At 42.2% G+C, this 27,367-nt stretch overlaps 1 protein-coding gene across 2 annotated transcripts; it reads left to right on the forward strand.

Annotated features, from left to right (window-relative positions):
• Positions 1-228: 228 nt before the first annotated feature.
• On the forward strand, positions 229-24,567 carry gp132 (Probable G-protein coupled receptor 132). 2 transcript variants are annotated; one of them, XM_014144718.3, is made up of 2 exons: positions 229-393; positions 21,936-24,567. In XM_014144718.3, exons 1-2 carry the CDS (start codon positions 351-353, stop codon positions 23,003-23,005), a joined length of 1,113 nt encoding a protein of 370 aa, XP_014000193.1. In that variant the 5' UTR covers positions 229-350; the 3' UTR covers positions 23,006-24,567.
• Positions 24,568-27,367: the final 2,800 nt, after the last annotated feature.

The following is a 27,367-nucleotide window of genomic DNA, read 5'->3' on the forward strand; positions in this document are numbered from 1 at the left end:
TGTTTTTACACAGAAGACTTAGTAAATGAATCATCAACAGATTACATTTTTTTTTAAGTATTTTTATATTTAAAAAAAACAATCTCATGTGCTCATGTGTGTCTTTTTCAAGAAGTCAGTGCAATATTTTTTTTTTAGGTGGTAAGAGTACACTGGAGCAATACATCAATGATTTGTCACTTGTGGTATTGCTATATTCAAACCTCGTGACATTTCAGAGCGCGGGGATCTTCCTCCGCGCACGTACTACTGTCGCAGCGGATGTTTAAACAGCACTTTAACTGTATGCTTATGAATGTAGAATGTATGACGAAGGTGGAAGAAGCATGCTCTCTTTCAGGCAGTAATGTATGAAGACTGTTTACGGATTTCGAGAGATGTTACAGCAAAACTGTGAGTTTCTCTGACAGAATGTTGAAACGTGTGATTGAGATAATTGTAACTTTTAAGAAATTATTGATTTAGCGAGTATTAGCTCTGGTCCAGGTCCTTAGTGCGCCTTCCTCCGTAGTGAAAGGATACGGACTAACCGCCCTGAACCAGAGTTAACATGCAGCGTGCACTTCTGGATATTACGCTCTGACTGATATTATTATTTGCGACTTAGTTATCGGTTCAGTTTTATGGTATATCGTGCAGTGATTGGAAGTGTAGTTTTGTATTTTGGTGATCGACTAATGAGAAAAACTCTCTAAAAAAATTTGTGATTTATTTTTTTGTCTTCAAGGATCATGCGGGGAAATGTAGGTACATATATAGGTCACCTCAGTTACTGGTAGTTTGCTGTTATTGTAGCCTAGGACATGAAATAAAATTGTGAGTTTATTGTTGGTTATTTGTTATTTATATTTTATTATAATACTATTAAAAAGCAACTGTGATTAATAATTCCAGACGGCTATTCATTATTAAGTGTTCAATAAGCAAAGCATAGCTGTTCACCTGGCCACCTTGTTAGACTCAGTGGGTAGTTAAATGTTGTATACATTTTTTTTGTAAACAACGAGATGATCAATATTTAATGAATAGTTTAAATGGTGAAATTTGGAAAATATTTTAAATCAGCCATGTTGTTTATGTCAATTCATGTGATTACATCTGTCGCACGAGCGCTCCCGCACACTCAGCCTTAGTCTCAGAATATTGTGTGTGCCTTCAGGTAGGCTACGCTAGCCTAGACATAAAATAAGATAATGTAGCACACCCACTTAGGTCTCCCATACAAACTGTCAAGTGAGTTGAAAGAGGCGCACACTCAAAAATCCCCGGAGCACCGAGATTAACGGGGGTGAAATTAATGTGCGCTACCGTCACTAATGGCAGGCGACACAGAGCAAAGGTTTCATTTTCTCCTAGAGTCATCGTGTTCATCCTTAACATAAATGTATGTCAGGAAAGAGGGCATGTGACACAATGAAGACAAAGCCTTACAGCAGGCGGAGGAGCCAGCCCCTCTTTCAATATCGATCAAACTCACTTTCAGAGAAAATGGTCCAATAGATATATGTAGGCTATGCACTTACTGAACCAGTGTGCTGGTCCATGGTTCTGTAGAAGCTACAGCTTCTGGGCTATAATTTATACATTCTGAATTGTAAATGCCATGCTAAATGCGTAGGTTCCTTGTACTACTATGCATTAATGATTCAAATTTGCATTTGTTTTATATAGCCTATCTCCTAGTCTCGTTTGTCAGGCAGCAGTTCCCTGATGCCTATTTTCCCAGCCTGGTTTCATAGACTAGTCGAACATGGTAGATGTAACATATTAAATGTAAATCCGAGATACTCAAATTAGGGAATTTCGAGTTCCAATCTCATCACTGACAATTTTAGCTAATGAGCAACTTTTCAACGACTATTTTTTGGCTACTTTGCAACTACTTAGCATGTTAGCTAACCCTTCTCCTAACCCTAATTTGTAACACTATAATACAGCGTTTAATTTGTAACATATCATACCAAATGGGTGATGGACATCCAAAAATTAATACGTACCATACGAAACATAACATATCATCTTAAAATGGGGCGTCTCGGATTTACATACAGAATAATACAGAATGCTCTGAGACCAGGTTGATTTTCCCAGTGCTCTAGTGATCCATTCATTCACCCCTCTCATCATAAATGTGACCGACCAGCTTGATTCGGTCTTATGTAGCAAAAATTGAAATTGTGTTTTTACATTGGATAAAAGTAGAGACTCAGAGCTAGAAAATGGTATATCATACACTACAGTTAAGGAACAATGGGAAAGTAATTATGCTTTGAACTTTGATGAACTTGTAACCCCACTTTTGAGAAAATGGCTCTTGAATATTTGGTGCACCTACTGGAGAGCTCTTCTTTGTCTACACACATTCAAATAAAAAAAATAAAAAATCAAATTTTATTGGTCACATGCGCTGAATACAACAGGTGTAGACTTTACAGCGAAATGCTTACTTACAAGCCCCTAACCAACAATGCAGTTAAAAAAAGTATGGATAAGAATAAGAAATAAAAGTAGCAAGTAATTAAAGAGCAGTAGTAAAATAACAATAGTGAGACTATATACATGGGGGGTACTGGTACGGAGTCAATGTGCGGGGGCACTGGTTAGTTGAGGTAATATGTACATGAAGGTAGAGTTATTAAAGTGACTATGCATAGATAATAACAACAGAGAGTAGCACCGGTGTAAAAGAGGGGGAGAGTGTGGGGGGGCAATGCAAATAGTCTGGGTAGCCATTTGATTAGGTGTTCAGGAGTCTTATGGATTGGGGTTAGAAGCTGTTTAGAAGCCTCTTGGACCTAGACTTGGCGCTCCGGTACCGCTTGCCGTGCGGTAGCAGAGAGGACAGTCTATGACTAGGGTGGCTGGAGTCTTTGACAAGTTTTAGGGCCTTCCTCTGACACCGCCTGGTATAGAGGTCCTGGATGGCAGGAGGCTTGGCCCCAGTGATGTACTGGGCCGTTCACACTACCCTCTGTAGTGCCTTGCGGTCGGAGGCCGAGCAGTTGCCATACCAGGTAGTGATGCAACCAGTCAGGATGCTCTCGATGGTGCAGCTGTAGAACCTTTTGAGGATCTGAGGACCCATGCCAAATCTTTTCAGTCTCCTGAGGGGGAATAGGTTTTGTTGTGCCCTCTTCACGACTGTCTTGGTGTGCTTGGACCATGTTAGTTTGTTGGTGATGTGGACACCAAGGAACTTGAAGATCTCAACCTGCTCCACTGCAGCCCTGTCGATGAGAATGGGGGCGTGCTTGGTCCTCTTTTTCCTGTAGTCCACAATAATCTCCTTTGCTTTGATCACGTTGAGGGAGAGGTTGTTGTCCTAGCACCACACGACCAGGTCACTGACCTCCTCCCTATAGGCTGCCTCGTTGTTGTCGATGATCAGGCCTACCACTGTTGTGTCATCGGCAAATTTAATGATGGTGTTGAAGTCGTGCCTGGCCGTGCAGTCATGAGTGAACAGTACAAGAGGGGACTGAGCACGCACCCCTGAGGGGCCCCAGTGTTGAGGATAAGCGCGGCGGATGTGTTGTTACCTACCCTTACCACCTGGTGTCGGCCCGTCAGGAAGTCCAGGATCCAGTCGCAGAGGGAGGTGTTTAGTCCCAGGGTCCTTAGCTTATTGATGAGCTTTGAGGGCACTATGGTGTTGAACGCTGAGCTGTAGTCAATGAACAACATTCTCACATAGGTGTTCCTTTTGCCCAGGTGGGAAAGGGCAGTGTGGAGTGCAATAGAGATTGCATCATCTGTGGATCTGTTGGGGCGGTATGCAAATTGAAGTGGGTCTAGGGTTTCTGGGATAATGGTGTTGAGGTGAGCCATGACCAGCCTTTCAAAGCACTTCATGACTACAGACGTGAGTGCTATGGGCTGGTAGTCATTTAGGCAGGTTACCTTTGTGTTCTTGGGCACAGGCACTATGGTGGTCTGCTTGAAACATGTTGGTATTACAGACTCGGACAGGGAGAGGTTGAAAATGGCAGTGAAGACACTTGCCAGTTGGTCAGCGCATGCTCACAGTACACGTCCTGGTAATCCATCTGGCCCTGCGGCCTTGTGAATGTTGACCTGTTTAACCTCCCTAGTCAACAGCCAGTGGAATTGCGTGGCGCGAAAAACAAATACCTAAAAAATGCTATAACTTCAATTTCTCAAACATTTGACTATTTTACACCATTTTAAAGACAAGACTCTCGTTAATCTAACCACATTGTCCGATTTCAAAAAGGCTTTACAGCGAAAGCAAAACATTAGATTATGTCAGGATAGTACCCTTCCAAAAATAATCACACAGCCATTTTCAAAGCAAGCATATATGTCACAAAAACCAAAACCACAGCTAAATGCAGCACTAACCTTTGATGATCTTCATCAGATGACACTCCTAGGACATTATGTTATACAATACATGCATGTTTTGTTCAATCAAGTTCATATTTGTAATCAAAAACCAGCTTTTTTTACATTAGCATGTGATGTTCAGAACTAGCATACCCACCGCAAACTTCCGGTGAATTTACCAAATTACTCACGATTAACGTTCACAAAAAACATAACAATTATTTTAAGAATTATAGATACAGAACTCTTTTATGCAATCGCGGTGTCAGATTTTAAATAGCTTTTCGGCGAAAGCACATTTTGCAATATTCTGAGTACATAGCCCGGCCATCACGGCTAGCTAATTTGACACCCATCAAGTTTGGCCCTCACCAAACTCAGATTTACTATAAGAAAAATTGGATTACCTTTGCTGTTCTTCGTCAGAATGCACTCCCAGGACTTCTACTTCAACAACAAATGTTGTTTTGGTTCCAAATAATCCATAGTTATATTCAAATACCTCCGTTTTGTTTGTGCGTTCAGGTCAGTATCCAAAGGGTGACGCGCGAGCGCATTTCGTGACAAAAATTTCAAAATATTCCATTACCGTACTTCGAAGCATGTCAAACGCTGTTTAAAATAAATTTTTATGCTATTTTTCTCGTAAAATAGCAATAATATTCCAACCAGGCGACGTTGTATTCATTCAAAGGCTGAAAGAAAAAAATGGAGAATTCACATGAACGCGCATCTCCAGTGTCACTGTTCTCAGCCTGACCACTCACAAAATCTCCTGCTGTTTTTCGCCCAGTGACAGGCGACAGGACGTCATCGATGCAGAGACAGGACGTCATCGATGCACTTATTGATGAAGCCGAAGACTGATGTGGTGTACTCCTCAATGCCATCGGAGGAATCTCAGAACATATTCCAGTCTGTGCTAGTAAAACAGTCCTGTAGCTTAGTATCACTTTCATCTGACCACTTTTTTATTGATCTAGTAACTGGTGCCTCCTGCTTTAATTTTGGCTTGTAAGCAGGAATCAGGAGAATAGAATTATGACCAGGTTTGCCAAATGGAGGGCGAGGGAGAGCTTTGTATGCGTCTCTGTGTGTGGAGTAAAGGTGGTCCAGAGTTTTTTTTCCCTCTGGTTGCACATGTAACATGCTGATAGAAATTTGGTGAAACGTTTTTAAGTTTCCCTGCATTAAAGTCCCCGGCTACTAGGAGTGCTGCCTCTGGGTGAGTTTTCTTGTTTGCTTATGGTGGAATACAGCTCATTCAATGCTGTCTTAGTGCCAGCCTCTGACTGTGGTGGTATTTAAACAGCTACAAAAAAATACAGATAACTCTCTAGGTAGATAGTGTGGTCTAAAGCTTATCATGAGATACTCTACCTCAGGCGAGCAAAACCTCGAGACTTCCTTAGATATCGGGCACTAGCTGTTATTTACAAAAATACATAGTCCGCCGCCCCTTGTCTTACCAGACGCCGCTGTTCTATCCTGCCGGTGCAGCATATAACCAGCCAGCTGTATGTTGATAGTGTCGTTATTCAGCCACGACTCCGTGAAGCATAAAATATTACAGTTTTGAATGTCCCGTTGGTAGTTTAATCTTCCGCGTTGGTCGTCTATTTTATTGTCCAAAGATTGCACGTTTGCTAGCAGAATGGAAGGAAGTGGGGGTTTATTCGATCGCCTATGAATTCTCACAAGGCAGCCCACCCTCTGGCCCCTTTTTCTCCACCTCCTCTTCACTCAAATCACGGGGATCTGGGCCTGTTCCCGAGAAAGCAGTATATCGTTTGCGTGCGTTGGGCTCGTCAAAGGAAAAAAAGGATTCTGCCAGTCAGTGGTGAGTAATCGCAGTCCAGATATCCAGAAGTTATTTTCGGTCATAAGAGACGGTAGCGGCAACATTATGTACAAAATAAGTAAAAAAAATAAGTTACAAACAAAAAAATAATCAGTTGGGGGCACGTAAAACGTCTGCCTTCTTTTCTGGTGCCATTTTAGTGCAGGGAGCTATGATATGGTCATTCAGCATTGTTCACACCCTCTTAAACCTTAGCCCCAGCCATCTATTTAAGGATTCACATATGAGGCCATGTGCTAAACAGAGTGAATATGGTAGTGTACTGAACAACCAACGATGTCAAGACTAAAGGCTGGTTTATCCTACGTCTATCGACATGTCTGTAGAGGGTTGTCGCAGTGACATCATGAACATTCTATTGTCGCCAGACATCAAACTTGTTGTTATAAAAAAAGTATTAACTCAAAATGACAGGCAGTCTGTTGGTCCAAAACAGCATAATTGGTGTATTTTAACACCAATAAACCTATCGTTTTAAAATTGAATTTAGAAAATGTCAATCTAGCAAACCAGGCAACTAAAATAAACTTTCTAAACAAGGTTTTGGTTAGTTTCTAGTTTGTTAGCCAGTTCAAATAATGACCATATCATAGCTCACAACGTCTTAACTATAACACATTTTTATTAATTATTGCAGTAAAATACTCTCACAACAAGATAATTATTTCAAATTAATGGCGAGCTAATTATAGAAAATAGCTTAATGTCGTGAGTGTGACAAAATAAAAACAGGGCATTTTACTGGAGCATTCTAGAACTTGGACACTGTCTAGTTGTCCTAACATTAAATCCTAATTTGTCTTTGGTGCAGGTCATGTTTTTCTTCAAATTACTGTCTCTGGTAAACACATACTTTATCAAATAAAATACAAGTTTATTTGTCACATGCACAGGATACAGAAGGTGTAAACGGTACAGTGAAATGGTTACTTGCATAGTGGAGCCTTTTGTTTAGACATGTAGGTAGGTAGCTAGATAGCTATCCCAACTCATAACCTTACTACCATGGATGAATCTGCAGGTAGCTAAAGCTAACCAACCAGGTTCAATGTTAGCTAGCTGGCTAACATTAGGCTATAACTAGCAATGCAAATGGATTTCTGAGATGCAAATAATATTACTAACATTAGCTAGCTAGCTAACAGTATTCTTTAACTTGCAATGTAAACGTCTTTCTGACAAAATTAGAAACGTATAATATCTGAAAACGTATGTAACTAGTCTCTCTTACCTGTGTGTGTAGAAAGTGAACACCCCCTTTAAAAATGTTTTGTTGCCTTACAGCTTGATATGAAAACACATAAAATCAGACTTTATTTACACACGGATAACCTACAATATCCAAGTGAAAAACATTTTTTAAAAACCCTCTAATAAACAGTAAAATACCCTATTTGGATAACACCCCCCAGAGTTAATACTTGGTGGAACCATCTTTTGCTTGAATTACAGCCATGAGTCTCTTTGAATACGTCTCTACTAACTTTGCAGACCTAGACTGTGCAATATTTGCCCATTCTTCTTTGCAGAATTGTTTAAGCTCAGTCAAATTGCATGGTGACCGCTCATGGACTGCACTCTTCAAGTCCTTCCACAGATTCTCAATAGGATTTATGTCAGGGCTCTGACTAGGCCACTCAAGGACTTTCACCTTATTTTCCTTCAGCCACTGTACGGTTGCTTTGGCAGTGTGCTTTGTTTCATTGTCATGTTGAAAGGTGAACCATCTTTCCATTTTTAACTTCCTGGCAGAGAGCTGCAGGTTCTCCTCAAGAATCTGTCGGTATTTTGCACTGTCCATTTTCCCTTCTATCCTGACAAGTGCTCCAGTCCCTGCTGAAGAGAAACACCCCCACAACAGGATGCTGCCACCGCTGTGCTGTACTGTTGGCATGGTGTTCTTTGAGTGGGAAGATTTATTGGGTTTTCACCAAATATATAGTTTTGCTTTCAGGCCAAAAAGTTCAATTTTGGTCTCATCTGACCACAGCACCTTAGCCTCGGAATCTATAATGTGCTTTTTGACAAAGCTCAAACGAGACTTGAAGTGGCTTTTTATGAGGACTGTTTTTTTTCTTGCGACCCTCCCATAGAGGCCAGATTTGTGGAGCGCTTGAAATATTGTGGTCACATACACACATTGACCAGTCTTTGCCATAAAGGCCTGAAGCTCCTTCAAAGTCGCTATTGGCTTCTTGGTAGCCTCTGTGATCAGTCTCCTCCTTGCCCAGTCATCCAGTTTGGAGGGATGGCCTGAACTATGCAGGGTCTGGGTGGTGGCATATGCCTTCAATTTCTTAATAATGGTCTTAACTGTGCTCCGAGGTATAGACAAAGCCTTTTAAATTGTTTTATATCCATCCCCTGACATGTGCCTTTCCACAACTTTATCTCGTAGATCTTTTGAAAGTACCTTTCCGCCCGTAGTGGATTATTTGCTTTGAATTGCACTACTAAGCAGTGGAGTCCTCTACGAACAACTGCTTTTATTCTGAACTAATCAAAGTCACTAAAATTGATCACAGATGGAAGCCAATTAGCCTGATTTGTGATCTGGAAGGTGTTTGGTTATACTTCAGAAAGTTTGAAATTGCAATTCTAAAGGGGGGGGTCACTTATTCAAGTATGGTATTTTACTGTTTTACTATTAATACATTTAAAGATATTTTTTTCTCTACTTGGATGTTGTGGGTTACTGTGTGTAAATAAAGCCTGAAAAAGTCAAATGTTATGTGTTTTCATTTCAGGCTCTAAAGCAACAAAAGGTGAACATTTTGAAAGGGGGTGGTGACTTTCTATACCCACTGTACATGGATGAACGCTTCTCCCTCTCTGTCCCGGATGCCATGGTTGCCCTTAGTTTGAAGATGTAATCCGGAGACAGGTGTTTTATACAACAGCCTTCTGTGTGTTCTCTTTTCAACTCCCTCCGCATATTTGCAATCAAACGCCAGAATTTTCTCCATCTCTTTAGCTGTCATACTCTGCTTCCACCAGGCAGAGCTAGCAGGAAGGTTCTTGTCTTTTTCTGTGGTTAAACCAACAAGGCTCGTAATTTTAACAATTTTATTCGTATTTACAGATGGCAATACAAGTTTGTTATTAAGGCAAATGAAAGTTCACATGTTCCAGAAGGCATTTCTGCCAAAAAACACATTTTGATAAAAAAAAAGGTATGTTAAAGTCAAATGCCTGTCCTGTGAAGTAGTGACGTGCGACATACGCCTAATTTCCTGAAACGAGTCACAAATGTAACTGGGAAATAAACAATTTATTATTTAAGCATCCATCTTGAACAGCCATAGGGTAAAAAGTATGCTCTGCCACACAGGAGAGTGTTGCTTTAGTGTTGCTCTTGTAAAAATGTAAATGGTTTAACAAGGCTTCTTGACCCACACTCATTTCAGAAGTATTTTTTGGTCAAGTGAAGACTGGGCTGGTCCAATTTGTTAATTTCTCCTCTGCACATCACAGGGACTGAGTCAACTGTGTAGCTGCAGGGTTAAATCTTTTTCAGTTAAAAAGACAAAAGCAAGATGTAACACACTCTTTGGCTGAGTCTTTGCTTTAGAGTGCAGTTTAATTATATAACTGCTTTGACACAAGTCACTCAACAATTACACTGTATAGAATTACACAAGTCACTCTCTAATATTAAGGAAGTCTTGGTTCTGCTCACCTGAGTTCGAATACCTCATGATAAGCTGTAGACCACACTATTTACCAAGATAATATGTATGTATATTTTTTGTAGTATTTATTATTTACCACCACAAACTGATGCTGGCACTAAGACCGCACTCAACGAGCTGTATAGGGCCATAAGCAAAAAATAAATAAATGCTCACCAAGAGGCGGCGCTCCTAGTGGCTGGTGACTTTAATGCAGGAAAACTAAAATCTGTTTTATCTAATTTTTACCAGCATGTTACCTGTGCAACTAGAAAAACCTCTAGATCACCTTTCATCCACACACAGAGAAGCATACAAAGCTCTCCCTCACCCTCCATTTGGCAAATCTGACAACAACTCTATCCTCCTGATTCCTGCTTACAAGCAAAAACTCAAACAGGAAGTACCAGTGACGCGCTCAATATGGAAATGGTCTGATGAAGCGGATGCTAAACTACACGACTGTTTCGCTAGACCAGACAGGAACATGTTCTGAGATTCATCCGATGGCATTGAAGAGTTTAGCACATCAGTCACTGCTTTCATTAATAAGTGCATCGACGACGTTGTCCCCACATTGACCAAACGTACATATCCCAACCAAAAGCCATGGATTACAGGCAACATCCGCACAGAGCTAAAGGCTAACGTTGCCGCTTTCAATGAGCGGGACACTAATCCAGACCCTTATAAGACATCCTGCTATGCCCTCCAACGAACCGTCAATACAGGACCAAGATCGAATCCTACTACACCGGCTCTGATGCTCGTCAGATGTGGCAGGGTTTGCAAACTATCACGGATTACAAAAGGAAAACCAGCCGCAAGCTATCCAATGGCATGAGCCTACCAGACAAGCAAAATACGTGTACCTTCTAAGCACGCTTCGAGGCTAGCAACACTGAACTATGCATGAGAGCACCAACTGTTCCGGAAGACTGTGTGATCACGCTCTCCGTAGCCGATGTAAATAAGACCTTTCAACAGGTTAACATTCACAAGGCAGCAGGGCCAGACGGATTACCAGGACACATACTCAGAGCATACGCTGACCAGTTGGCAAGTGTCTTCACTGACATTTTCAACCTCTCCCTGAACCAGTCTGTAATACCTATATGTTTTAAGCAGACCACCATAGTCCCTGTGCCCAAGAACGCCTAGGTAATCTATCTAAATGACTATCACCCCGTAGCAATCATAGCCATGAAATGTTTGAAAGTCTGGTCATGGTTCACATCAACAACATCATCCAAGACACTCTGGACCCACTCCAATTCGCAAACCGCCCCAACAGATCCACAGATAACGCAATCTCTATTGCTCTCCACACTGCCATTTTCCACCTGGACAATAGGATCACCTATGTGAGAATGCTGTTCATTGACTACAGCTCAGCGTTCAACACCATTGTGCCCTCCAAGCTCATCACTAAGCTAAGGACCCTGGCATTAAACACCTCCCTCTACATCTGGATCCTGGACTTCCTGACGGGCCGACACCAGGTGGTGAAGGTAGGCAGCCACACATCCGCCACGCTGACCCTCAACACGGAGGCCCCTCAGGGGTGCATGCTTAGTCCCCTCCTGTACTCCCTGTTCACCCACGTCTGAATGGCTGCACATGACTCCAACACATCATTAAGTTTGCAGACGACAAAACAGTGGTAGGCCTAATCACCGACAACAATGAGACAGCGGAGGAGGTCAGAGACAACAACCCCCCCCCCCCCCCCCCCCCTCAAATTCAGCAAGAGAAAGGAGCTGATTGTGGACTACAGGTTTTCGGTTCTGTTCCCTGTACTGGTTTTAACCCCTGATCTAATCAAATATATTTGATTAGTTTTTAGGCAACAACACAACTCCACGAGGTGAGATCTTGCATGGAGCCCCAGGCCGTGGAAGATTGACAGTTCTTTTGTGTTTCTTCCATTTGCGAATAATCGCACCAACTGTTGTCACCTTCTCACCAAGCTGCTTGGCAATGGTCTTGTAGCCCATTCCAGCCTTGTGTAGGTCTACAATCTTGTCCCTGACATCCTTGGAGAGCTCTTTGGTCTTGGCCATGGTGGAGAGTTTGGAATCTGATTGATTGATTGCTTCTGTGGACAGGTGTCTTTTATACAGGTAACAAACTGAGATTAGGAGCACACTCTTAAAGGGAGTGCTCCTAATCTCAGTTTGTTACCTGTAAAAAAGACACCTGGGAGCCAGAAATCTTTCTGATTGAGAGGGGGTCAAATACTTATTTCCCTCATTAAAATGCAAATAATTGTATAACATTTTTGACATGCGTTTTTCTGGATTTATTTGTTGTTATTCTGTCTCTCACTGTTCAAATAAACCTACCATTAAAATTATAGACTAATCATTTCTTTGTCAGTGGGCAAACGTACAAAATCAGCAGGGGATCAAATACTTTTTTCCCTCACTGTATATAGACAGGTATGTGCCTTTCCAAATAATGTTCAATCAATTGAATTTACCACAGTCAAGTTGTAAAAACATCTCAAGGATGATCAATGGAAACAGGATGGACCTGAGCTCAATCTCAATTTCGAATACTTATCTAAATACGGTATTTTTTTTCTTTTTTTAAATCTAAAAATCTGTTTTCGCTTTGTCATTATGGGGTATTGTGTGTAGATTGATGAGGGGAAAAAAATATTTTATCAATTTTAAAATAAGGTTGTAACCTAAGAAAATGTGGAAAAAGTCAAGGGATCTGAATACTTTCCGAATGCACTGTGAATCGTCCATAGTTGTCTGTCAATGGAGGTCTGGTGTTCCTCCTCCCTGGGGGGCTGTTCCTCTTGGGGGGTTCGGTCTCTCCTGGCATGGCAAATTTCCTGAACCAGTTCTTCCTGCTAAGGAAGCCATCTTCTGATTTGTGTCTTGGAGGCCCTCTAAAGCTATAGAAGATGATGGCGCTCGCCGTGCCTCGCGATTTGTTGCTGGGGGTTGGGGTTGTTTTTCCTCTTCTTACCAGGTGATGGCCACATTAATCATATCAATGAAGGGCAACTTTTTCTCTGTTAGGACCATCTTCATCTCCCGATGAAGGCCATCCTCACGGAATTCCAACATCAGCTGTTTCTTGAGTATTTCTTCCGGCTCTGTAACATAGTTGGGATTTTTTTTTATCACTCTGTCCAACTTTGTCTGCAGGTGATATGCATAGGCCCGAATGCTCTCATCAGCTCCTTGCGTCTTCCCATGCAACTCCTTAACCTCTTGCATCTAGACGTTCCGCTAGCGGAACCCCTAGCCAACAGCCAATGGCATCGCACAGCGGGAAATACAAAACCAACTAAAATACCACAATTCAATTTTCTCAAACGATCAACTATTTTACACCATTTTAAAGATAAGACTCTCGTTAATCTAACCACATTGTCCGATTTCAAAAAGGCTTTACAGCGAAAGCAAAACATTAGATTATGTTAGGAGAGTACATAGACACAAATAATCACACAGCCATTTTCCAAGCAAGCATATATGTCACATAAACCCAAACCACAGCTAAATGCAGCACTAACCTTTGATGATCTTCATCAGATGACACTCCTAGGACATTATGTTATACAATACATGCATGTTTTATTCAATCAAGTTCATATTTATATCAAAAACCAGCTTTTTACATTAGCATGTGATGTTCCGAACTAGCATACCCACCGAAAACTTCTGGTGAATTCACTAAATTACTCATGATTAAATGTTGACAAAATACATAACAATTATTTTAAGAATTATAGATACAGAACTCCTTTATGCAATCGCTATGTCCGATTTTAAAATAGCTTTTCGGCGAAAGCACACTTTGCAATATTCTGAGTACATAGCTCGGCCATCAAGGCTAGCTATTCAGACCGCCAACGTCGGGGCTCAGTAAACTCAGAATTACTATTAGAAAAATTGGATTACCTTTGCTGTTGTTTTGGTTCCAAATAATCCATAGTTATATCCAAATACCTCCGTTTTGTTCATGCGTTCAGGTCACTATCCGAAGGGTAACGCGCGAGCGCATTTCGTGACAAAACATTTCAAAATATTCCATTACCGTACTTAGAAGCATGTCAAACGCTGTTTAAAATCAATTTTTATGCTATTTTTCTCATAAAATAGCGATAATATTCCAACCGGGCAACGTTGTATTCATTCAAAGAGAGAAAGAAAAAAATGGCGAGTTCTCGTGACCGCGCATCTCCAGTCTCACTGTCCCCAGGCGGACCACTTACTCTGCTCCTATACTTTGCCCAGAGACAGCAGACACCCCATTCCACTTTCTGGCGGCTTTAGAGAGCCAATGGAAGCCTTAGAAAGTGTCACGTAACAGCACAGATGCTGTAATTTCGATAGAGATGCAACAGAAGGACAACAAATTGTCAGACAGGGCACTTCCTGCATGGAATCTTCTCAGGTTTTTGCCTGCCATATGAGTTCTGTTATACTCACAGACACCATTCAAACAGTTTTAGAAACTTTAGAGTGTTTTCTATCCAAATCTACTAATTATATACACATTCTAGTTTCTGGGCAGGAGTAGTAACCAGATTAAATCGGGTACGTTTTTTATCCGGCTGTGAAAATACTGCCCCCTATCCCAAAGAAGTTAAACAAGGTCCCCAGAGGAACCTTACCCCCGTACATGTTCAAATGTAACGCAAAGATGCCGGCAACATCCTCTTCATCCTCCTCTACCATCAGCTTCACCGTTTCACTGGCCTCTCCTTTCAGGTGCTGTCTGATTAGCTCCGCCCAATCACTTACCAGCACACAGGAGACCCGTAAGCTCAACTTCACCAGGGCTATCCATTTCTCAACTGTCTGCTCCCAAGAGGCCCCACTGAAGTCTGATAGTTTTAGGTCATAAGGAATATACACAGTTGGTGCAGCAGTTAGGCTTGGGCGGTATCCAGATTGTCATACCTTCATACCGACCTTGTGCCATAACAAGATATTCAATAAAACCGACACTGGGGGCGCTGTTTTCAAACCCCACTGATACTCTGAAATCCAGAGGTTAGCAATTCAAACAAGAACATATGACATAGAGCGATGCTAACGAGCGCATTGCATACAGTTTCTAACCTAAACTATACAAGTAACTCAAAAATGCTGCACAAAACAAATATTAGCCAGCAAGGCTATTGATCCAGGAGGGGATTCTCTGCTGTTACGAAGCGAATATTTCATTTTGGGAGAAGCTAACCACTTAGCTAGATAGCTAACTAGCTACTAAATTAGCATACTGCACAACAGTGAGTGACTCACAAGGCTCCAGTCTCTCGTTGTTGTGTGCTTGCAAGCAAACACCACGTGACTGGTGATTATTGTAAGCTTCATAATAATGTGACAGGTGAAATTAAAAACTCAATGTTCTTTATCTCCTAACATATTACACATATTAACTGCAGGTATTTACTTAAAAAGTAGCTACAAATATTCAAATGTACAAAAAAAACCTTCAAAGAAATAGTTTCAACGGTATTGAAAAACCATCCCGTGGATTTTTCCAAATACCCCGGTATACAGTATATACGGTATACCACCCAAGCCTAGCAGCAGCCTTCTTTTGCTGCTCAATTATTGCGTGTGCAAGTGGTGCCACAGAGTGTTGATGCATGATAATGGTCCATTCTAAATCAAAACTAATTTCACACATATATTATTTAGTATATGTAGAGACTGAAATATCACAAGATTAAATCAAGAATAGTGTGATGGGTGACAATATTAGCTTGTGAATTATATATTATCACTTGTGAATGATGCCCAGCTTGTGTGCAGTAAGGCAAGAAACAGCACATGCATTTGTTTCCTGACTTTTTCAAATCATAGTCCCACACCTCATGTAGCCTAGCCCATGGCCTATATGTTTTGATAAAGTGGCCAAATAACTTCATAAAATTAAGCACATTAATCCACTTTACAAACAGTGGAGAGCCTAACTGGCATGCATAGGCAGTGTGTGAGTTTCAAGTTTGGGGAAGATAATTTTCACCATAAAAATGTACCTTTATAATAAAGCATTACATGCATAATCGCATTTGCGGTCACTTTTGAGAATGGTGTTTTCCTGATAATTTATTGCATTTTGGAACATTCGCGCTAATAGCCTACTGCCGCGTGTGCATTGCAGCGCATACAACGTGAAGAAATAGCCTAATAGTTTATCAACATTTTAAGCTAAACGTTCTGATCTTTCTCGCACAGAAGGACAAGTTGACCAATAGAATAGGTCAACTTTTGTACTATGGGGGATAGTAGATTGACATAGGCTAGTGCTTTTGCTGTTCATTAGCCCTACTCATCTTGTTACTTTGGAGCTGAGATGCCTGTCAGAAGAAGAACCCGATCACGGGACAGGCATTGGCTAATAAGAATTGAGGTATCTGAGAGAGCCATGTGAGTGAGTGATGCTTTGGAGCACACAGCTGGGAGAAGGGAATGATAATTATTATATTCAGCTCATGGGTACAATGACCACTGGCCGCAAAAGGCATGGATCTTTTTGGGGCATTATGGCCACACAAGGGGGATGGCGCTGGGAAATTTGAGGCATTATCAAGTGCTTGTCAAATTGTGAATGAGAGACTGATGAAGTGTGTGCAGCCTGTGCAAGAAACAAATCAGAGCTCATGCCTTTCATGCAACTTTTTTCAAATCATCATTAGTCGCATCATGAAGCATTAAAATGAATAAAAAATTTAAACATATAGCCCAATGTTTGTAGAACAACTAAAGTTACATTAATAATTCTAAATTAAGCATTTAGGAGGACCAGTTTCTTTGTTAACCGCTCAACACAGAATAGCCACATGTGCACACTCCCTCAGAAATCGTTTGGAGAAAATATCCTTTCTATTTAATTCAGCTATCTTCAATTGTATTTTTAATAATATAAAATAATTATATATCTTACCTTTATTTAACTAGGCAAGTCAGTTAAGAACAAATTCTTATTTACAATGACGGCCTACCCTGGCCAATTGTGCACCGCCCTATGGGACTCCCAATCACGGCCAGATGTGATGCAGCCTGGATTTGAACCAGGGACTGCAGTAATGCCTCTTGCACTGAGATGCAATGCCTTAGACCACTGCGCCACCCGGGTGCCCAATAATAATAACAATAATCCGGCAGCCTCTGGAACTGCCGGTCTGCAGCCAACAAGGCTGAGTTCATCTCAGCCTATGCTACCCTCCAGTCCCTAGACTTCCTGGCGCTGACGGAAACATGGATTACCACAGATAACACTGCTACTCCTACTGCTCTCTCTTCGTCTGCCCACGTGTTCTCGCATACCCCTAGAGCATCGAGCCAGCGGGGTGGTGGCACTGGAATCCTCATCTCTCCCAAGTGGACATTCTCTCTTTCTCCCCTGACCCATCTGTCTATCTCCTCATTTGAATTCCATGCTGTCACAGTTACCAGCCCTTTCAAGCTTAACATCCTTATCATTTATCGCCCTCCAGGTTCCCTTGGAGAGTTCATCAATGAGCTTGACGCCTTGATAAGTTCCTTTCCTGAGGATGGCTCACCTCTCACAGTTCTGGGTGACTTTAATCTCCCCACGTCTACCTTTGACTCATTCCTCTCTGCCTCCTTCTTTCCACTCCTCTCCTCTTTTGACCTCACCCTCTCACCTTCCCCCCCTACTCACAAGGCAGGCAATACGCTTGACCTCGTCTTTACTAGATGCTGTTCTTCCACTAATCTCATTGCAACTCCCCTCCAAATCTCCGACCACTACCTTGTATCCTTTTCCCTCTTGCTCTCATCCAACACTTCTCACTCTGCCCCTACTCGGATGGTATTGCGCCGTCCCAACCTTCGCTCTCTCTCTCCCGCTACTCTCTCCTCTTCCATCCTATCATCTCTTCCCTCTGCTCAAACCTTCTCCAACCTATCTCCTGATTCTGCCTCCTCAACCCTCCTCTCCTCCCTTTCTGCATCCTTTGATTTTCTCTGTCCCCTATCCTCCAGGCCGGCTCGGTCCTCCCCTCCTGCTCCGTGACTCGACGACTCACTACGAGCTCACAGAACAGGGCTCCTGGCAGCCGAGCGGAAATGGAGGAAAACTCGCCTCCCTGCGGACCTGGCATCCTTTCACTCCCTCCTCTCTACATTCTCCTCTTCTGTCTCTGCTGCTAAAGCCACTTTCTACCACTCTAAATTCCAAGCATCTGCCTCTAACCCTAGGAAGCTCTTTGCTACCTTCTCCTCCCTCCTGAATCCTCCTCCCCCTCCCCCCCCCCTCCTCCCTCTCTGCGGATGACTTCGTCAACCATTTTGAAAAGAAGGTTGACGATATCCGATCCTCGTTTGCTAAGTCAAACGACACCGCTGGTCCTGCTCACACTGCCCTACCCTGTGCTTTGACCTCTTTCTCCCCTCTCTCTCCAGATGAAATCTCGCGTCTTGTGACGGCCGGCCGCCCAACAACCTGCCCACTTGACCCTATCCCCTCCTCTCTTCTCCAGACCATTTCCGGAGACCTTCTCACCTCGCTCATCAACTCATCCTTGACCGCTGGCTACGTCCCTTCCGTCTTCAAGAGAGCGAGAGTTGCACCCCTTCTGAAAAAACCTACACTCGATCCCTCCGATGTCAACAACTACAGACCAGTATCCCTTCTTTCTTTTGTCTCCAAAACTCTTGAACGTGCCGTCCTTGGCCAGCTCTCCTGCTATCTCTCTCAGAATGACCTTCTTGATCCTAATCAGTCAGGTTTCAAGACTGGGCATTCAACTGAGACTGCTCTTCTCTGTGTCACGGAGGCTCTCCGCACTGCTAAAGCTAACTCTCTCTCCTCTGCTCTCATCCTTCTAGACCTATCTGCTGCCTTTGATACTGTGAACCATCAGATCCTCCTCTCCACCCTCTCCGAGTTGGGCATCTCCGGCGCGGCCCACGCTTGGATTGCGTCCTACCTGACAGGTCGCTCCTACCAGGTGGCGTGGCGAGAATCTGTCTCCGCACCATGTGCTCTCACCACTGGTGTCCCCCAGGGCTCTGTTCTAGGCCCTCTCCTATTCTCGCTATACACCAAGTCACTTGGCTCTGTCATATCCTCACATGGTCTCTCCTATCATTGCTATGCAGACGACACACAATTAATCTTCTCCTTTCCCCCTTCTGATAACCAGGCGGCGAATCGTATCTCTGCATGTCTGTCAGACATATCAGTGTGGATGACGGATCACCAGCTCAAGCTAAACCTCGGCAAGACGGAGCTGCTCTTCCTCCCGGGGAAGGACTGCCCGTTCCATGATCTCGCCATCACGGTTGACAACTCCCTTGTGTCCTCCTCCCAGAGTGCTAAGAACCTTGGCGTGATCCTGGACAACACCCTGTCGTTCTCCACTAACATCAAGGCGGTGACCCGATCCTGTAGGTTCATGCTCTACAACATTCGCAGAGTACGACCCTGCCTCACACAGGAAGCGGCGCAGGTCCTAATCCAGGCACTTGTCATCTCCCGTCTGGATTACTGCAACTCGCTGTTGGCTGGGCTCCCTGCCTGTGCCATTAAACCCCTACAACTCATCCAGAACGCCGCAGCCCGTCTGGTGTTCAACCTTCCCAAGTTCTCTCACGTCACCCCGCTCCTCCGCTCTCTCCACTGGCTTCCAGTTGAAGCTCGCATCCGCTACAAGACCATGGTGATTGCCTACGGAGCTGTGAAGGGAACGGCACCTCCATACCTTCAGGCTCTGATCAGGCCCTACACCCAAACAAGGGCACTGCGTTCATCCACCTCTGGCCTGCTGGCCCCCCTACCTCTGAGGAAGCACAGTTCCCGCTCAGTCCAGTCAAAACTGTTCGCTGCTCTGGCACCCCAATGGTGGAACAAGCTCCCTCACGACGCCAGGACAGCGGAGTCAATCACCACCTTCCGGAGACACCTGTAACCCCACCTCTTTAAAGAATACCTAGGATAGGATAAAGTAATCCTTCTAACCCCCCCCCCCCCTTTAAAAGATTTAGATGCACTATTGTAAAGTGGTTGTTCCACTGGATATCATAAGGTGAATGCACCAATTTGTAAGTCGCTCTGGATAAGAGCGTCTGCTAAATGACTTAAATGTAAATGTAATGTAAATGTAATAATAATAATAATAATAATAATAATAATGCCACGGAATTCTCAGAAAATCTTGTCTGCTAAATTAATTAGCATAGCCCACAGCCATATGGCATAGCCAGATAAGGGCCTAACATAAGGACAACTCAGAGTATGCTATTCTTTTCTTCTGAAATAGACTACATTTTCTTCATATCATGTTTCTTTAGACCTGTCTAAAATAAACAATGGATTTATTATGATGGTGCAGGCTATATTACATGGATTTATTAGACTTTTTAAAATGTAGATATTCCAAAGGTCTGCATCAGTGGCTTGTAGGATATGTGTGGAAGCCAGGAGATGCTAAACGTGTTTATGTTAATTAACGGTCAATTATCATGAGACCGGCAGTTAATTGCTTGACAATCACCTGGTGACAAAATGTCATGACCGCCACATCATCCATCTCCAACTTAGACTGGGACCCCTTTTAGTTTAGTTTATCTAAAAGGGTTCACAAAATAGCGTACTGTAACCTACCTCTCGTGCACGTGTAGTCTAGTTTAAAGCCAACCAATGAAAACATACCAATACCACCTAGAAGTCTTAGAGCATTTATATCAGATAGCTCAATATCAAAACAAACAAGTAATAGGGAAAGCCACATCTCTCAACTCCGCCACACATATCTATAGACACCTTTACAGGTGTTTTCCCATTGAGAGACTTCAGAGTTGTTGCAGGTAAATTATATTCATTACTCACAAATAATTGTCTGGTTTGTCACACAGTTCCAGGCTGATAAATGGAAAAACAAACAATATAGTCCGGGTGTTCTAACAGGTTCCAAGATGGTAATGATGTCAAAAAAAGTTAAACCCATGAATGTAAAAAAAAAAGAATGCAAGATAAATTAAATGGTTTACATGGTTGAAAGCTGTTTCTCTTTTGCATCTTCCATACAGGTCTCCTTCACTTCTTCCAATTATACTGAGGCCATCTTTACCCATAATCCCTTTATGCTGTCCAACAAGCCATTCGGTGTCACAATAGTCATAAAGTTGGGTTTCTGTACATACAATAAACAGTTGTCATACAATTCTATATTCAATAACAAATATACCCAAATATATTTTATACTGTACATTTTCTTTATGTACCAACTTGGGTCTAACAATGACCATCAAGGTTGATGACTAGATGAGTCGTCATGGTTAGTCAACAGAAAGTAGTTTTCAGTTGAGATGCACCATCTGGGAGTTGTGGTATTACTTGTCTATTGTGTGGTTTTTGGTTGCTTGCTAATTGATTCTCAGCAAAGAAGAACTTTAACATGCAAATGACTCAACATGCTAAGGGCCTTGACAAATCAGATGTACATTTCCATAAAGCCGAGGGCTGACTTTAAACCATGTTGCCGCTTTTGGACAGTCGCACATAGTCATGTATGTGTGACTCACTATGCACATAACTCACTCACTCATTCTTCCTTTAGTGGCCCCTAAGGGTTTTTCCTGTGAATACAGAGTAATTATGTTTCTGTTTCTGTATGTGTGTGTAAGTAAGGTAAAGTCTATCACATTAGACTACAGTGGCTGTAGAGTAGACAAACCACGAGAACGAATGGATGTGGCTTACATATTAGGGGCCTACTGTAGGTCTAGAATTTTGTAAAACACAAAGCTGTGAAGCAAGCCAGAAAAACGCCTTTTGCGATCAAAATTAAAAAGCCCTTGTTAGTTTGCTTACTAGGGCAATAGGCCATCTTCAAGCATGATTTGTTCCGGAGATATCCAACCAATATGAATGACATGTAAACATCTGCGGAAAAATGCTCTGCAAACAGAGTGATTTAGAGTTAATCTTGTGATTTCCTCATTTGTGTTTGCATACATTCAAAGGTTTTATATATCACACAACCTGCATACCAAAATAGGAAATGTGACTGCTTTTTCTCTCTTTCCCTCTCTCTCTCTACCCTCCAGACACTATGCATGAGATGACCGTGACTCAGATCAGCGTTGGGGCCACCAACTGCAACCTGACCTACTTTGAGGACCGCGTGCCCCTGGTTGTGCTTTACAGTGTGGTACTGATTATCGGGCTGCCCGCCAATATCGTTACTGTCTACCTGACCTTCCTCCAGGTGCGCCGCAAAAACGTCCTGGGCATCTATCTGTTGAGCCTGTCCGTGTGCGACCTCATCTACCTCTGCACCCTGCCCATGTGGGCCGACTACGCGAACATGGGCCACCAGTGGCGCTGGAGCTCCATGGCTTGCAAGGTGACGGGCTACTTCTTCTTCAACAACATGTACATCAGCATCTTCCTGCTGTGCTGCATCTCCAGCGACCGATATGTGGCCGTGGTCTACGCCGTGGAGTCGCGCGGCCTTCGCCAGCAGAGGCTGGCAGTTGCGGTTACCATGGTAATCGTCTTGGTGGTGTTCATGGGCCACGTGCCAGTTTTTACCATGATGGAGGGCAACACGGTAGAGAAGAAATGCTTCGAGCCGGGCCAGAGCACGCTCACCGTGACGGGTTTCAACTACGCACGCTTCGTCATTGGCTTCTTGGCCCCGCTGGTCGTGCTGGTGGTCACCAACCGTGCCATCCTGGCCAGCGTGCAGGCCAGCACGGGGCTGCAGCCGTGCCAGAAGGAGCGGGTGCGCTACTTGGCGATTGCCGTGGTTATCCTCTTCCTGGTGTGCTTTGCGCCATACCACATCATCCTGCTGCTTCGCGCAGTCACCTTCCACATCCCCAAGCTGCAGAAGACATGCAACTTCGAGGAAAGCATCTACACCCCTTACACTATCTCTTTGGGCCTGTCCACCTTAAACAGCGCTATCAACCCCATCCTCTACGTGCTCTCCAGCGACAACATTCGCAAGGAGCTGCGTCGCGGCCTGAAATACCTCCGGGGGCGGGCCACCCTGCAGGCACGTTCCACCGACAGCAGCCAGCACAAGATGCACAACTCCAAGAACTCGTCAGAAGTGGCGGCCGCCATACTGGATGTGGCGAAGAATGGCAGAGGAAGGGTAGGGGTTTGATATGGGAGCCAGAGGGGTATGCAGATATGACTGCTGAAGGAACCCTGGACTGGTGACTTGCAGGTACTCTGGAATATTAAACAGACTCAGCATAGAGCCAGGTGGAGCCCCTAACATAGCAAGAGCAATGGGAGACAATGTATTCCAGCCATCCCAGAAACTGACTGGAATGTATATGATTGAAATGTGTCAAGCAGGACTTCAACCCAGCTTTAAGTTAATTTCTGCCTCATTTTTTGCTGTTCGTCTCCGGTTGAAGAAATTGGGTCATTCCTGCTATGCGGTACCTTTTGGACCTCATAACTTTTGTATTGTATTTTTAGTGTACTATCAGAAAAAGGGAAACATATTGGTCAAGCTCAGGCACTTACATTTTTTCAGGTGCATAATCATAACAGGGTGGAACATAACAGGGTGGAAATGTGGAGCCTATATTAGCCATAGCGCTGGGAGTGAGCAAGATTGAGCTAGCATAATGGTGAACACTTGAACAGGATTTTAAATTCTCTTATCAAACATATTTTAACATTTGTAAATGTTTTGATTTCCTCTAATTTAGCCTAACAGGGTGGAAATGTATGAGTGGGACATGCAGACTATTAATATTTATTTAGCCATGCACCATTGTTTCCCCACCAAAGAAATGATGACTCTTCCTAAATATGGTGTCATTGTAGGAAGGGGTTGTTTTCTTAAGTGGAGAATTAGGACAAACTAACAGGATGGAAAGTGAAATCAGGGACACACAGAAATAAATAAAATGATAATAAATAAAGTAATCATGAAAAAAACGTTATTGATGAGAGATAATTTAACTAGGACTATAAAATAATGAAAACATATTTTAAATAGTGTATTTTATGGCTAATATTTCTCATGGAAGTTGATGAATAACAACCGGGGACAAAAAATGCCTACATCAATATCCATATTTTTGTGTTAAGGACACCTGACTTTATATTTAAAGCCTTTTAGAATTCACATTTTACACTGAATAAGAAGTAATATACTGAATCCTGGGTGACAGAAAAGGCACCACGTAGTTGTAGGAATGAACCAATTGTCAATGTTTGCCAAATTCAGCATTTATTTGTGTCCATGTGAAAGAAAAGTTTGAAACTTGACTGCTCTGGTGCTAATGTTGGAGTGAGAAACAGATTTTCTATGAATGGAAAAATTGTGTTTTCCTTTGGACAAAGAAATTGTGCAAAATGTGATACGCTGCAATACATATTATACATATATTGTGTTTGTCTCTAGAAACATAGGTGATTTCACTGTAGATGATACATAGATCAACAGCATGCTCTTACAGTTTAATATTTTATTTTAAAACGAACATTTTTAGTTTTCGTCATGTTTTTGGTGTTGTGTTTTGCAACATGAAGATATAATCTTCCTATAACCTTTTTATATACATTTAGTATTTTTCATCCTATGTTGCAGACCTTTTTAAAAGTTTGTAAAAAGCAAAGGCTTGTTCTTTTTATTGAAACATTTCATCTCGATTAATATTATTTATACTGTTTTTGTACATTTTTAAATAAACATTTGAAGTAAAATGTGACATTTCAGTATCATTATTGAAGTCTGTCCAGATATGAGACGTAGTGAGACGTGATTTTCACACTATAAGGGGAACAAACAAAGAGGGAGAGTGCATAGGCACTTCAAAGTATTGACACAAAAAAATTGCATAATAAAAGCTTTATTCCACTAATACACTGTCAGGTTTTTTTTGTTTGCACACATAGCCTATATTACGTGGGGTTTCAGTGTTGTGACATAGAAAAACAGCGTTTGATGTTAAAAGAATCTGAACATGCAGATGAAAGTGTGTTTAGGAGCTGTCTCAATAGAAAGAGCATCCGGTAAGCTTGTGGTTTGGAACATCGTTATTTGCGGCCCAAAACATGCATAAAAGTCACGTCTAGCTGTTCTTGGGCATTCATTTTGGTTGACACAGTCACGGATGAAAAGTGCATGAGGTGGAGAGATTGCGCAGAAACATGAGAGATGTGGACCATAAAGTTGCAGGAATTCTTACCATTCTTAACCCATTGAATGGTTTCTCTTGTGATGCTCTGTGTGTATGAACATGGTTGCTATTTGACATGCGGGTGTAGCGACACCTGCAATAACATCTGCTAAATATGTGTATGTGACCAATACAATTTGATTTGATTTAGTTCATCAAAGGCAAATGCACACAAAGTGGTGACTACCATTGAAGAAATCCCAGCATAGATGTTTCCACATGTAGTCTAAACTAGACCAAGTTATTTTCAATCAATCACATTTATTTATAAAGCCCTTTTTACATCAGTCGATGTCACAAAGTGCTGTACAGAAACCCAGCCTAAAACCCCAAATAGCAAGCTATGTAGATGTAGAAGCACAGTGGCTAGTAAAAACTCCCTAGAAAGGCCGGATCTTAGGAAGAAACCTAGAGATGAACCAGGCTATGAGGGGTGGCCAGTCCTCTTCTGGCTGTGCCGGGTGGAGATTAGAACAGAGCATGGCCAAGATCTTCAAACGTTCATAGATGAACAGCAGGGTCAGATAATAATAATCACAGTGGTTGTAGAGGGTGCAACAGGTCAGCACCTCAGGATTAAATGTCAGTTGGCTTTTCATAGCCAATCATTCAGAGTTAGAGACAGCAGGTGCGGTAGAGAGAGAGTCCAAAACAGCAGGTCCGGGACAAGGTAGCACGTCCAGTGAACAGGTCAGTGTTCCATAGCCACAGGCAAAACAGTTGAAACTGGAGCAGCAGCATGACCAGGTGGACTGGGGACAGCAAGGAGTCATCAGGCCAGGTAGTCCTATTACAGCTTTGTATATCAATCAATTTATTTTTTACCTTGATATATGTATAGGGCCATGACAGGTGTTATGAAAACAGACTGCTATATTCAAATTCAAACAGACACAGGATGTAGGTGTCTGATGGTGCTATATACTGTGGCTCTATATAGTCTGTTGCAAATACAAAAAAGTAATTTGCTAATGTTTTTTTTATACAAAAACAATTTAATAGGGTAATATAATATGGAGTAATATAATAGAACAGTTAACAAAAGGGTCTGTTTCCTGTACTTCTAAGACATACCAGGGTAAGATATGTGTCACACGAGTTCACACTTTGCTTGTAGTCTCAGTTTTTACAAGTAGCTGTCTAGTCAGTATACAGGATGTAAGAGAGTACCTGATTTGCATAGCAGACACAAATTCCTGACATATAAAGTTATTTTTCTAAAGTCTTAAAATACATTTGGGAGGAACTTCAAATTAAATAATTTTAGGCTACTTCACATGAAATATCGATAGAGAAAAAAATACATCTACAGAGGAAATCGCAAATAATAAAATAAAAAAAAGTACAATCTTTTCATTTTGTCAACCAAGATTTCACTGCAACTGCATTTCTCATGGGAAACATGTCTATATTAAATAATGGCTAAATAAACTTCCATTGTGAAAGAAAACTATGCACAATGGCAGCTCTGTGTACTATCCTCCAAAAAGGATAAGCACACGCATCAAAATGAATGAAATATATCTGTTTAAGAGAAATCTTTCTCACTTGCCAATCATCCTTGTGCCCTGCTTGTGTTGTTGAGCATACATAACACAAGCACAGTCACTCTGTGAGATTTCAGACCCTCGCCACGTCAATTAAACATGCCTCACCTCTTTCACTAGCATAACACCCGTTTATACCAGTTATAGCTCAGCCCTGTTGCTATTACAGCCAATCCATCCAGGCTAAAAATACATCATTTAGAAAATGATATGATTATGACAAACGTTTTTTCTTCAGTTTGCTGATGTTGTTTTATGACCAACAGTTTATTTGTTAGACTGACGGCTTTTCTCTGTGGTTTAGTAGCTGCACATTCGAGTGTGAACTTATGAGCTGTGTATTTCTGCGTTTTCTATTTGTGTCTGTTTCCTCCCACAGAATCACAAACACTGTCCAAGCAGCATGAACATTATTTTTAAGTTATTTTGCTGCGAGGTTGATGGACTGACTACTCTCACCAAACAGCCTTTCCACCTCGTCAGCCTGATTCCAGTAATAAGCCCTGAATATACTGTACAGTGCTCATAAATAATAGCTTTTAAAATGGAAACCTTAGCGATTCGTTTTTACTGTATCAAACACAATAGGACAAGGAGGCAAAAGGGCAACTCTTATGTATAGCATCTTGCCAACAGGTAAGATCACACAAATGGCTTCGGGTAAATAGAAAAGCAGTCGGTAATGCCATGACACGCGTAATCTGGAGAGAGTATTACATATACATTTACATTTACATTTAAGTCATTTAGCAGACGCTCTTATCCAGAGCGACTTAC

The sequence above is a fragment of the Salmo salar genome, chromosome 15 (genome assembly GCF_965601325.2).
Source record: "Salmo salar chromosome 15, fSalSal1, whole genome shotgun sequence".
Taxonomy (NCBI): Eukaryota; Metazoa; Chordata; class Actinopteri; order Salmoniformes; family Salmonidae; genus Salmo; species Salmo salar.

What these genes read in the sequence shown, in the direction of transcription:
- gp132 (XM_014144718.3), top strand. Translation starts at nt 351, where the DNA reads ATGAAGACTGTTTACGGATTTCGAGAGATGTTACAGCAAAACT. An exon ending in AGAGATGTTACAGCAAAACT is followed by an intron (nt 394 to 21,935) that starts GTGAGTTTCTCT and finishes TCTACCCTCCAG; the next exon opens with ACACTATGCATGAGATGACC.